This window comes from Oncorhynchus mykiss, chromosome 14, assembly GCF_057628025.1.
Source record: "Oncorhynchus mykiss isolate SJ-2025 chromosome 14, ASM5762802v1, whole genome shotgun sequence".
NCBI lineage: Eukaryota > Metazoa > Chordata > Actinopteri > Salmoniformes > Salmonidae > Oncorhynchus > Oncorhynchus mykiss.
Window position 1 is genome coordinate 11,184,044 of NC_143035.1, and position 14,148 is coordinate 11,198,191.

The 14,148-nt window shown below is 41.9% G+C and overlaps 1 protein-coding gene across 1 annotated transcript in view; it reads left to right on the forward strand.

Annotated features, from left to right (window-relative positions):
• The window catches only part of mrpl11 (mitochondrial ribosomal protein L11), a 61,800-nt gene that overhangs the window by 19,419 nt on the left and 28,233 nt on the right, over positions 1 to 14,148 (forward strand). Inside the window, exon 2 of the mRNA XM_021561147.3 lies at positions 12,753 to 12,909. Within this exon, the coding sequence (XP_021416822.1) occupies positions 12,787 to 12,909 (123 nt within the window). The 5' untranslated portion in view covers positions 12,753 to 12,786. The remainder of the gene's footprint in view (positions 1 to 12,752; positions 12,910 to 14,148) is intronic.

A 14,148-nucleotide genomic window follows, 5' to 3' on the forward strand; every position in this document is an offset into this window, starting at 1 on the left:
TATGATACCAAAATGCAGTCAGGTCAAGACCCTGGTGAGGATGAAGAGCATGCAGAGGACCTTCCGTGAGACGGTTTCTGACAGTTTGTGCAGAAATTATTTGGTTGTGCAAACCTACAGTTTCATCAGCTGTTCGAGTTGCTGGTCTCAGACGATCCCATAGGTGAAGAAGCTGGATGTGGAGGTCCCAGGCTGGTGTGGTTACACATGGTTGTAAGGCCATTGGATATACTGCAAAAGTCTCTGAACAACATTCGATTCTCTGGCAACATTCAATTCTCTTGTGGCTTCTGAATGGCGCAGCGGTCTAAGGCACTGCATCTCAGTGCTAGAGGCGTCACTACAGACCCGGGTTCGATTCCAGGCTGTGTCACAGCTGTGATTGGGAATCCCATAGGGCGGTGCACAATTGGCCTAACGTCGTTAGGGTTTGGCCGGGGTAGGCCGCCATTGTAAATAAGAATTTGTTCTTAACTGAGTAGTTAAACTCCTAGTTAAAATACAAATCTTCCTGCAGTCAGCATGCTAATTGCATGCTCCCTGAACTTGAGACATCTGGGGTATTGTGTGACTACAACTGCACATTTTTATTGTCCCCAGCACAACACCTATGTGGTCGTGCTGTTTGATCAACTTGTTGTTATGCCACACCTGTCAGGTGGATGGATTATCTTGGCTAGGAGAAATGCTCACTAACAAGCAGTGGTGTAAAGTACTTAAGTAAAAATACTTTAAAGTACTACTTAAGTTGTTTTTTGGGGTATCTGTACTTTACTTTAATATTTTTGACAACTTTTACTACATTCCTAAAGAAAATGATGTACTTTTTACTCCATACATTTTCCCTGACACCCAAAAGTACTCGTTACATTTTGAATGCTTAGCAGGACAGGAAAATGGTCTAATGCACACTTATCAAGAGAACATCCCTGGTCATCACTACTGCCTCTGATCTGGCGAATTCACTAAGCACATGCTTCATTTTAAAATGATGTCAGAGTTGGAGTGTGCCTGCCCCTGGCTATCTGTAAATAAATAGAAACTAGAAAATGTGGCTGTCTGCTTAGTATAATGAATTCGAAATTATTTATACTTGTACTTTTGACACTTAAGTACATTTGAGCAGTTCCATTTACTTTTGATACTTAAGTACATTTAAAACCAAATACTTTTAGACTTTTACTCAAGTAGTATTTTACTGGGTGACTTACCTTAATAGAAAATGACTCAAGTAAAAGTATCTCTTTACGTGTTCTCAAGTATGACAATTGGGTACTTTTTCCACCACTGCTAACGAGGATGTAAACACATTTCTGCAGAACATGTTTGAGAAATAAGCTTTTTGTGCGTATGGAACATTTCTGGGGTCTTTTTATTTCAGCTCATGAAACATGGGACCAATACTACATGTTGCGTTCATTTTTTTGTTCAGTGTATTATAGTTAGTTCACAGTTGGTTTTGGTATTTTAACCTGCGTGTCATGAACTCATCTCGTGGGATAGACAATTAACATCCGTAGACGCATGCGCAGAGCCGGTTTGGTCAGCATGTTGGAGCCTACTGATGAAAATATCTATTTACTGGGGGACTTAAGTTGACATGCATCGCTTGCAGTATGTGTTGGAAACATAAGGAACTTATCTATCTTATCAGCGAGGAAAAATAATTTAAAGGTTAAATTATTACATACTAGTGTTGAAACGATTGCTGGAGCTACGATGCAGTTTTCAGAGCACTACTGATCCAACACAATGTACGGATGCTCGTTTCAAAGTAACGTTATCAATGACGTCCGAAGCTTCGTTTGATCACGTGGTTTTTCAAACAGTTTAGCATAAGACGAGATCCCACCCAAGGGGCCAGGGTTCCGGTCTAGAAGCACGTTTTCCATCGCTCCTACTGTTCCGCTTCGGTACTGCAGTTTAACTGACGCCCGGCCTAGAAATACAATTTCCATAGACCGCCACATAGGGAAGTCATATTTAAAATTCCTATAAGACAATAGTCATAACCCTTGTGCACAAAACATCCTATGAATTAGTCAAATTGTCGCAGAGGCAGACATCACTCACAGCCGAAGATACTAACATTGTACATCAATACAATGTCTGCCATATTTGTTGGTGACATCATCACTGCTCACACTGCTCTCTGTGCTCACTATGTGCTAGTGTGGATGTGATGTTGGTCCTTATAAACCGTATGCAACCCGGATATACAGTAGACAGTCCATGATGATTACTCTGCGTCCGACCGTTGTTTTCAGTCTCTAGTTCTTATTATACCTAAGTGGATCAATCAAATGTATACTGATTAAAAATGTAACGCAACGTGCAACAATTTCAATGATTTTTCTGAGTTACAGTTCATATAAGGAAGTCATTCAATTGAAATAAATGAATTTGGCCTTAATCAATGGATTTCACATGACTAGGCAGGGGCGCAGCCAAGGGTCGGCCTGTGAGGGCATAGGCCCACCCACTGGGGAGCCTGCAGGTGAAGAAGCCGGATGTGGAGGTCCTGGGCTGGAGTGGTTACATGTTGTGAGGCCGGCTGGACGTACTGCTAAATTCTCCAAAATGACGTTGCAGGTGGCTTATGGTAGAGAAATGAACATTAAATTATATGGCAACAGCGCTGGTCGACATTCCTGCAGTCAGCATGCCAATTGCACGCTCCCTCAACTTGAGAGATCTGCGGCGTTGTGTGACAAAACGTCACATTTTAGAGTTGCCTTTTATTGTCCCCAGCACAAGTTGCACCTGTGTAATGATCATGTGGTTTACTAAGCTTCTTCATATGCCATACCTGTCAGGTGGATGGATTATTTTGGCAAAGGATAAAATGCTCACTAACAGGGATGTAAACAAATTTGTTCACAAAAAGCTTTTTGTGAGTATGGAACATTTCTGGGATCTTTTTCAGCTCAAACATGGGACCAGCACTTTACATGTTGCGTTTTATATTTTTGTTCAGTGTGTTTTATAAAGCCTTTTTTACATTAGCCCATGTCACAAAGTGCTTATACAGAAACCCAGCCTAAAACCCCAACGAGTAAGCAATGCAGATGTAGAAGTATGGTGGCTAAGAAAAACTCCCTAGAAAGGCGGGAACATAGGAAGAAACCTAGAAGAACCAGGCTCTGAGAGGTATCCAGTCCTCTTCTGGCTGTGCCGGTGGAGATTATAAGAGTACATGGCCATTAAGTTGAGATCCTTCATCAAGATGTTCATAGATGACCAGCAGAGTGGTTAACAGGTCAGCACCTCAGGAGTAAATGTAATTTGGCTTTTCATAGCTGAACATTGAGGTCGGGACAGCAGGTGTGGGAGAGATGGTTGAAAACAACAGGACTGGGATAAGGTAGCAGGTCCGCTGAACAGGTCAGGATTCCATAGTCATAGGCAGAACAGCAGAAACTGGATCAGCAGCTCGACCAGGTGGACTGGGAACAAGACACCCAGGAGTCGTCAGGCCAGGTAGTCCTGAAGCATGGTCCTAGGGCTCAGGTCCTCCAGGAGGGGAGCGAGAGAGAGATGGGAGCATTAGAAGGAGCATACTTAAGATCACACAGGACACCAGATAAGACAGGGGATATGCACCAGATGAGATCTCCACCACCACACAAACCCGGTAAGACCGGACAGGAAAATAATATCAGTGACACAACCCACTCAAGTAGAGTATAGAGAAAAAAGCCTGGCAAGTCATGATGCACCCCCTCCTAGGGATGGCATGGGAGAGCACTACCAAGCCAGTGACTCAGCGCACGGGGCATTTCGACTACTTTGAAAAAATACTTTATTCGGAGTTGTGCCTGTTGTCATTTTTTTAGCATTGCCATTGACAGCGTCCAACATTTTTAAAGTAGCCAACTGGGTGGGGATGACTACTTTAAAATGGTGATAGCATCAATGATAACACAAAAGCAATATGGTGGCTGCCTATTGGAAAATAGCTTTTTCCTGCTTCTCAGCTCATTCTCATCAGTGTAGATGAGGGAAAGGAGACTAGGAGGAAGCCTGATGTGCACCCGTAGTTATAATATCTGATCAGGACCCCTTGGGCTTGTTCAGGTAATAGAAACATGCACAGCATTGCAGATGGAAATTTAAACTGCTGGAGCAGCCCCTGGAGGAGACATCCCATCCCCGCCCCATGAGGTTGTTTCACCTAGCTATTTTAAGATTTGTCGCTCTGATTAAGAGTGTATGCTAGATTACAAAAATGAAGTCAATATTTTAAGTTTAGGCTTGGTAGAGTGATCAGTGAACATTTTAGAGGATTTCTTCAAAACTTTACTTCTGGGGTGCTTTGTCTTGTATCCAGACTGCCTGACACTTTGACTTAACTGCAATCGATATTCATCTTTGGTGCTGGAGAGTTTGAACTTGGTCTGAATGCTAATGTTTGACAAGGCAAACCGAATAGTTATCTTTTAACTTGACATCTTAAGACAGTCTTATCAGGATAGCATCACAATATCAAATAGGTACAGCATATACTAGGTGTGTTCAAATGTGTTTTGAAATGGCCAGTTTGTTGTTTTGATAGACCATGCCATCTGTGCCAAAATCCAGATTTCTTAGTTGACTTTGAAAACCACTGATTTTGAGTTTAAGTGTGTAGATCGTGACCGCTCTGGTCATCACAGTTTAAACTTCGATGCAAGCTGTATGTCTGGGGATAACATGGCATGGACTGCAATGAATTGTGATGTACTCAATGATGCCCCAACTTGTTTGTCAGTTCCCACTTCCAAATCAGTTGCAATATGGCTTTAACAAAACAGATATTGCCACTGACACCTAGACTAGTTGCCTCAGTTTCCTGAAGTTCTCATCTTGGTCGTCTGCCAAATTCAGAGACTAAAATGGCAGGCTGTCAAAATAAGTTTCAGGCATTTTGAGGTGGGAGAGACCATATAAAAGACTAATCTCTTCACAATATTGTTGTCGCTTATCTCTGTTTTCACCTTACCCCTAAAAAGTACTTGGCGAAATCAGGCTTTGATGGATTTCGGTTTGAAATGTGCTGCTTATGCTATTTCTGTCTTCAAATAGGCAATTGCCTGAAAAATGGGTTGCACTTGGAACAAACTTGTAAGCAGCTGGGGGTTGGTGCCCTTGCATTTGATGTGCTCGTTTGTGGAAATATAGCCTAGCCTGCAATCTACAAACTACAGCTTTCAAGGGGAATTTACCAGCGGGATTACTTTGTAATTGGTGGTTTGTCGCTATTTTTCTTCTGTGCACTATTATCAGCTTTTAATCATGATTATTCTCTTCTGCATTTTGTCTATGTTCGTATCTGTATATATCACAAGATCTCCTTTTAGCCTTTGTTTAGTCCAATCTTAATCTCATCTAGACCTATTGTGTGACTCATTGGGGTTCTATTGACTTTCAGGCTCTGCATAACGTCACAGTGTTTGACTTGCAAAGCTTTTTTCCTCTGAGGACATATGAAACTGGTGTCCGTCTCTCTGCCTTTGACTGATTACTAGGCTAAGAGGGTACAGGCCAAGTTCACATTCCTTTTGTGTGTTATTTACAGAAATTAGAATATTCAGACCCCTTGAATTCTTCCAAATTTTTACTCTAAAATTGTTTAAATCGTTTTTTCCACCTCAACAATCTACACACAATACACCATAATGACAGAGCAAAAACAGTTTTTTTAGAAATGTTTGCTAATTTAATATTTTTTTAAGCTGATCACATTTACATACGTTTTCAGACTAGAGGTCGACCGACTATGATTTTTCAACGACGATACCGATTATTGGAGGACCAAAGATGCCGATTTAGCTGCATTTATTTATTTATTTATTTATTTATTATTATATATACACACACACAGTTGAAATTGGAAGTTTACATACACCTTAGTCAATTACATTTAAACTCAGTTTTTTGCAATTCCTGGCATTTAATCCTAGTCAAAATTCCCTTATCAGTTAGGATCACCACTTTATTTTAAGAATGTGAAATGTCAGAATAATAGTAGAGAATTTATTTATTTCAGCTTTTATTTTTTTCATCACATTCCCAGTGGGTCAGAAGTTTACATACACTCAATTAGTATTTGGCAGCATTGCCTTTAAATTGTTTAACCTGTGTCAAATGTTTTGGGTAGCCTTCCACGAGCTTCCCACAATAAGTTGGGTGAATTTTAGCCCATTCCTCCTGAAAGAGCTGGTGTAACTGAGTCAGGTTTGTAGGCCTCCTTGCTCGCATACACTTTCAGTTCTGCCCAAAACTTTTCTATAGGATTGAGGTCAGGGCTTTGTGATGGCCAATCCAATACCTTGACTTTGTTGTCCTTAAGCCATTTTGCCACAACTTTGGAAGTATGCTTGGGGTCATAGTCCATTTGGAAGACCCATTTGCGACCAAGCTTTAACTTCCTGACTGATGTCTTGAGATGTTTCTTCAATATATCCACATAATTGACCTCCTCATGGTGCCATCTATTTTGTGACGTGCACAAGTCCCTCCTGCAGTTAAGCACCTCCACAATATGATGCTGCCACCCTCGTGCTTCACGGTGGGGTTGGTGTTCTTCGGCTTGCGAGCCTCCCCCCTTTTCCGCCAAACATAATGATGGTCATTATGGCCAAACAGTTCTATTTTTGTTTCATCAGACCAGAGGACATTTCTCCAAAATGTACGATATTTGTCCCCATGTGCAGTTGCAAATCGTAGTCTGGCTTTTTTATGGAGGTTTTGGAGCAGTGGCTTCTTCCTTGCCGAGCGGCCTTTCAGGTTATGTCGCTATAGGACTCGTTTTACTGTGGATATAGATACTTTTGTACCTGTTTCCTCCAGCATCTTCACAAGGTCCTTTGCTGTTGTTCTGGGATTGATTTGCACTTTTCGCACCAAAGTACGTTCATCTCTAGGAGACAGAACACGTCTCCTTCCTGAGTCTCAAATTATGTCAATTAGCCTATCAGAAGCTTCTAAAGCCATGACATCATTTTCTGGAATTTTCCGAGCTATTTAAAGGCACAGTCAGCTTAGTGTATGTAAACTTCTGACCCACTGGAATTGTGATACAGTGAAATAATGTCTGTAAACAATTGTTGGGAAAATTACTTGTTTCATGCACAAAGTATATGTCCTAACCGACTTGCCAAAACAATAGTTTGTTAACAAGAAATTTGTGGAGTGTTTGGAAAAACAAGTTTTAATGACTCCAACCTGAGTGCATGTAAACTTCCGACTTATGTATGTATGTATGTATGTATGTATGTAATAATGACAATTACAACAATACTGAGTGAACAATGAACACTTTTCTTTTAAAATTACTATGCCTAAATAAAATCTATTTAGTCTCAACTAAATAATGAAACATGGTCAATTAGGTTTAAATAATTTAAAAACACAGTGTTGGAGAAGAAAGTAAAAGTGCAATATGTGCCATGTAAAAAAGTTAACGTTTAAATTCCTTGCTCAGAACATATGAAAGCTGGTGGTTCAATATTCCCAGTTAAGACGTTTTAGGTTGTCATATATGATTTATGACGCGTTGACTATTTCTCTATACCATTTGTATTTCATATATCTTTGACAATTGAATGTTCTAATAGACACTTTAGTATTGCTAGCCTAATCTCAGGTGTTGATAGACTTGATGTCATCAACAGTGCTGTGAATCAAGCATTGCTAAGAGCTGCTGGCAAACTCAGTAAAGTTTGAATGAATGCTTACGAGCCTGCTGCTGCCTACGACCGCTCAGTCAGACTGCTCTATCAAATATCAAATCATAGGCTTAATTATAATATAATTAACACAAAAATACTAGCCTTTGGTCATTAATATGGCCAAATCCGGAAACTATCATTTAGAAAACGTTTATTCTTTCAGTGAAATACGGAACCGTTCTGTATTTTATCGAATGGGTGGCATCCATAAGTCTAAATATTGCTTTTACATTGCACAACCTTCAATGTTTTGTTATAATTATGTAAAATTCTGGCAAATTAGTTGGCAACTAGCCAGGCGGCCTAAACTGTTGCATATACCCTGACTCTGTGTGCGATGAACGCAAGAGAAGTGACACAATTTCCCAAGTTAATATTGCTTGCTAACATTAATTTATTTTAACTAAATATGCAGGTTTAAAAAAAAATACTTCTGTGTATTGATTTTAAGAAATGCGTTGATGTTTAGGGTTAGGTACATTCGTGCAACGATAGTGCTTTTTTTCACGAATGCGCTTTTGTTAAATCATCCCCTGTTTGGCGAAGTAGGCTGTGATTCGATGATAAATTAACATTGATTACATGCAACGCAGGACAATCTAGTTAAACTAGTAATATCATCAACCATGTGTAGTTAACTAGTGATTATGTGAAGATTAATTGTTTTTTAATGCTAGCTAGCAACTTACCTTGGCTCCTTGCTGCACTCGCGTAACAGGTGGCCAGCCTGCCACGCAGTTTCCCCGTGGAATGCAATGTAATCGGCTTCCAAAAAATGCCAATTACTGATTGTTATGAATCGGCCATGCCGATTAATCGGCCGACCTCTAATTCAGACCCTTTTAATCAGTCCTTTATTGAAGCACCTTTGGCAGCGATTACAGCCTCGAGACTTCTTGGGAATGACGCTACAAGCTTGGCACACCTGTATTTCAGGAGTTTTTCTCATTCTTCTCTGCAGATCCTCTCAAACTCTGCCAGGTTGGAAGGGGAGCATTCCTGGGCCTAGCACCCTGCACAGTCATGTGAAATCCATAGATTTCAAGTCCGGGCTCTGGCTGGGCTACTCAAGGACATTGAGACTTGTCCTGAAGCCACTCCTGCGTTGTCTTGGCTGTGTGCTCAGGGTTGTTGTCCTGTTGGAAGGTGAGCCTTCGCCCCCGTCTGAAGTCCTGAGCACTCTGGAGCAGGTTTTCATCAAGGACCTCTCTGTACTTTGCTCCGTTCATCTTTGCCTCGATCCTGATTTGTCTCCCAGTCCCTTCCGCTGAAAATCATCCCCACAGCATGATGCTGCCACCAACATGCTACACCATAGGGATGGTGCCAGGTTTCCTCCAGATGTGACGCTTGGCATTCAGGCCAAAGAGTTTCATCTTGGTCAGCCTATAGCATCTTGTTTCTCATGGTCTGAGAGTCTTTATTTGCGTTTTGGCAAACTCCTAGCGGGCTGTCGTGTCTTTTACTGAGAAGTGGCTTCTGTCTGGCCACCCTACCATAAAGGCTGCAGAGAGGGTTGTCCTTCTGGAAGGTTTTCCCATCTCCACAGAGGAACTCCAGATCTCCGTCAGAGTGACCATCGGGTTCTTGGTAACCTCCCTGACCAAGGCCCTTCTCCCCCGATTGTTCAGTTTGGCCAGGCGGGCGGCTCTAAGAGGAGTCTTGGTGGTTCCAAACTTCTTCCATTTAAGAATGATGGAGGCCACTGTGTTCTTGGGGATCTTCAATGCTGCAGAAATGTTTTGGTTCCCTTCCCCAGATCTGTGCCTCGGCACAATCCTGTCTCGGAGCTCTACGGACAATTCCTTTGACCTCATTGCTTGGTTTTTGCTCTGACATGCTCTGTTAACTGTGGGACCTTTTTATATAGACAGGTGTGTGCCTTTCCATATCATGTCCATTTTAAATTGAATTTACCACAGGTGGACTCCACTCAAGTTGTAGAAACATCTCAAGGATGATCAATAGAAACACAGGATGCACCTGAGCTCAATTTCTAGTCTCATAGCAGGGTGTGAATACATATATAAATAAGGTATTTCTGTTTTTATTTTTAATAAATGTGTTAACCTCGATAAACCTCCTTCGCTTTGTCATTATGGTGTATTGTGTGTAGATGGCTGAGGATTTTTTTAAATCAATGTTAGGTTAAGGCTATAACTTAACAAAATGTGGAAAAAGTCAAGGGGTCTAAATACTTTCTGAAGGCCCTGTATCTTCAAATTATGTGCCAATGTGGCTGTTCCATTGAGGTTATTGCTCCCCTTTTTAATCAGTGTTTGGCCAGAGAAAACACATTTCATTCCTAATTTGGTAAGGATTATCCATCCTCAAGTATTTTAGCATGCTCATCAATGGTAGGTTGACTAGTAGTAGTTGCAGAAATAGCAATAAGTATCACCTTCTAATAGTGTTTCAGCTGCCTAGCTCTAAAATAGAGAATATTGAGTCAAATATGATTTCGGAATGCACAATGCAGTTCTGTGAAATGTGTTGTCAGTTGTTGCCGTTATCTAGGTCAGTGCTTCAAGAGCCCTCTGCGCTTGGCCTTCTGATAAACAATTTCATTTTGAGAGGGAACTGCTGTTTTCATTATTCATACTCTGGAGTTGTGGTGTATCCACAGTGGTACTTGAGAAGACTCCATTAGACCATAGGCTTACTGGTCAAATGCACATGAGGGGATACTTCAGGGGTACTCCGAGCAGAGCAATTTAAATTCATTTGGTGGTACAGTAACCGAAAAGGTTGTGAACCACTGCATTAAAGCATGACACCTAATTTCCACATACTACAAATGTATACTGAACTAAAATAAAAACGCAAAATGTTGGTCCCATGTTTCATGAGCTGAAATAAAAGATTCTAGACACTTACCATATGCACTAAAAGCTTATGTCGATCAAATTTTGTGCATATGTGTTTACATCCCTGTTAGTGATCATTTCTCCATTGCCAAGATAATCCATCCATCTGACAGGTCTGGCATATCAAGAATGATTAAACAGCATGATCATTATACAGGTGCACCTTGTGCTGGGGACAATAAAAGACCACTCTAAAATGTGCAGTTTTTTCAAACAACACAATGCCTCAGATGTCTCAAGTTGAGAGAGCATGCAATTGGCATGCTGACTGCAGGAATGTCCACCAGAGCTGTTGACAGAGAATTGAATGTTAATTTCTCTACCATAAATCTCCTCCAACGTCGTTTTAGAGAAAATGGCAGTACGTCAAACTGACCTTACAACCTCTGACCACATTTAACCAGGCCAGCCCCGGACCTTCACATCCAGCTTACTCACCTGTGGGATCGTCGGAGACCAGCCACCTGGACAGCTGATGAAACCGAGGAGTATTTCTGTCTGTAGTAAAGCCCTTTTTGTGGGGATAAACACATTTTGATTGGCTGGGCCTTGCACCCTGCACAGTCATGTGAAATCCATAGATTTTGACCTAATTCATGTATTTCAATTGATTGATTTCCTTATGAACTGTAACTTAGTCATATCGTTGAAATTGTTGCATGTTGCTTTTCATTATTTTTAAGTATAATTCCCAAATTATACAAATTACACGTTCACTGCCATTCCTAATTTATTTTCTATTATGTGGTAACATAATTCCACATCTTGCCTTGCATTTCACCGGCTGGTCAATGTGTGTTGGCGTTTGTGTATCTCAGGTTGAATACCATTCTAAGGCAGTTTGTCAGTTTCAGCACTCGTGCTATTTCTTTGGTCATTGCGCATTGCTTTTTTCCCAACTTGAAATTGGGGAGATTACCTTGCTCGTTGATGCATGCTGGACTCCTCTCGATTTCTGACTTGTTCACAAATCGATTTAAACTGCTACATGATTCTTTAACAGTGGAGTTGCAAGTTAGATGAGTTGCACAAAATTGACTGCTGAAATGTAGTGGCGGACGTGAGTGACATTTTATAGGCAAGGGGTAGAGTTTCATTCTTAAAACTTAAAGGGTATTTGTTGCCCCAAAGTTAGCCAACCAGTTTAATGCCATTTAACATTTTTTACAAAGCCCCACAATTACTTTTCACTTCAACAACTGCAGCTAGAATACATACAACCACAACTTCTTATTGGAAAAGTTTCTGCTACTTTGAAACACCAAAGCGCTCAGCTGTATCTTTTCGATTGTTTCTGCTCTTCATCTCTTCTTAATCTAATTGGTTACCCTCTGTTGCCCAAACTGAATTGTTTTTAGGTCTCCTCTCCACTCCTTTGAAGCTTTAACTTCTATTGAATGCGGGTCTCACCCGATATCACCTGGCTAAACCTTAAAATTCCCTACTTGTCTCTTGTCTACACCCATTGATCTCTGGGTTTTTACAGCTGTGGTATTTTCCAAGTGGGGATTACAGTCTACAGGCTTGCTATTTATGTGTTCTGCCTCCTTCCGTGGAGCAGAGCCAAGAGTTCAGCCCACTCTCCTCACTCCACTAACGACTGGTAATTTGGTAAATGCATTTGAAGGTGGAATGAAAAAGACCCCTCACTGTGGAGTGATGATGCCTCCAACTCCTTTTTATTAATTCTGTCACTTATCCGCCTGACCGTGTCTTGGCTGGGTTCCAAATGACCCCTGACCTCTGCTGGTGGGGGCTATGCAAAAATCAGTATAGAAAGACATGGTGGCTATAAGTCATACAGGCTACGTGGTTCTATACTCTACACTGCTCTGGTAGTGGTATCAGATTAGATGCAGTGTAGAAAGTCCTCATCCCAAGGCCTATATTTTCATTCAGACACTTACTGATCCACATCACAAACGCCCTTCAGGAGACCAGGTGACTCTCGCAGGGAGATCGAATGCAAAGATTTGTTTAATTACTCGACTGCTACGAAATAGAAAACCAGGGTTTAGCCCAGGGGTATATCCTATCGATTTGGACTGTGTGGGATATTTTAATGAACCCAGCATGTTTGTAAATTAGTTGTTTAAAAGTCTCTTTGGTGGGTGAAGTTGATTGCCTTTTCTGCTCCGGTTTCTAACTCTGTAGTCTCTGTTTCTCCTTACAGACGGGCGGATAGAGAGCGATCGAGACAGACCACGATGTCCAAGATCTCCAAGGCCGCTAAGGCCGTGAAGAAGGTGGACATGGGGGGTGTGATCCGGGCCATCGTGAGGTCAGGGCAGGCTGCCCCCGGACCACCTCTGGGTCCTGTCCTGGGACAGGTAAACTCCCTGTTTAGACTTCCCTTCCTGTCTCTCCTATTCTATTTTCTTCAAAACAAAAAGAGAAACATAGTGTCAAGTTCTTTACGCGTCTCCTCTTGAATGTCTTCGAGTGTCAGGCTCTTGTGCGTCATCGGTTGGCAGTTGCGCTTAAAATATACTTGTAAGTTCCAGACAAAAATAAGTGGTGTTGGTGCCTTTTGAGAGCTGAACCATGTTGAATGATTTAGATTCCCTTCTGTTAAGTGTATCCCTCTCCCACACAGTGGGTTGAAGAGCCCAGGAAAAGATGAAGAGCATGGTAATGAGGTGAGACGGGTTGCGTCCAGGCAAAGCCCAGCTGTATGTCTGAAGGGACCCTCTTTTTAGAGTGGTTTGGTATGCCATTGTTGCGGCGCACCGTGCGAGTGTGTGTTTCTTTGCTGCCTTGCTCCATCAAGCTCGGAGTGTGTATGTGGTAGGCTAAATTGTAAATAAATGCCAGTCGGCAGCCGATCTGCTTTAGGCACCGGCCTTTTGGCCCTAATCTTCCCTCTCTCCTTGTTTTTTTCCCTTCCTCTCCTCTGTCTAACCACCCCTGACAGAGGGAGCACAAAGAGGTAGGTTGCCTGTCGGCCGCAGGGCATATTTAAACAAACGAGAGCAATAAAAGGGCGAACGGGAGACAAAAGGGAGAACCTGACGGCTTTGGTGGGGGAGAAGTAATTACAGTCCAGAGTGAAATTAGCACACCCCAATGGAGGCGAGTAAAGAGGGAGAGGAGGAGGAAAGAAGAGCGGCGCCACTATATCTTCGGAACCTCAGGAAAATGCTGAGGGTTGTACATGGGGCTTAACAGGTGTAACAAATCCAAGGAAGTAGTCATTTGCTGAAGCGGCGGCCGATGTAGTTCCTGACGTTATATTTGAAATATGAGACAAGTTGCCCAACGGGGAGGGCATCCACAATGTGTAGTGTTTGAAATGGAGAGTGAGTGAGAGATGAAAGAGCGCGAGACGGAGAAGCAGACTCCCAGCCTACTCTAGTTCACATCCCTGCCGATTCTCTCAGAACTACAGAGAAACTCCCTGGAGGAATGGCCTTACTGTGTGTGTGTCAGGGTTGGGCTCAATTCAGAATTTTGGAATTGACTTCTGTTATGGAATGGGTTAGGTAGTATAGGTTTTAGGAGTATAAGTACACGCAACATACTACAAAAAACGACATCCTACACTTCCACACCTCATCCCCAGGGGGCAG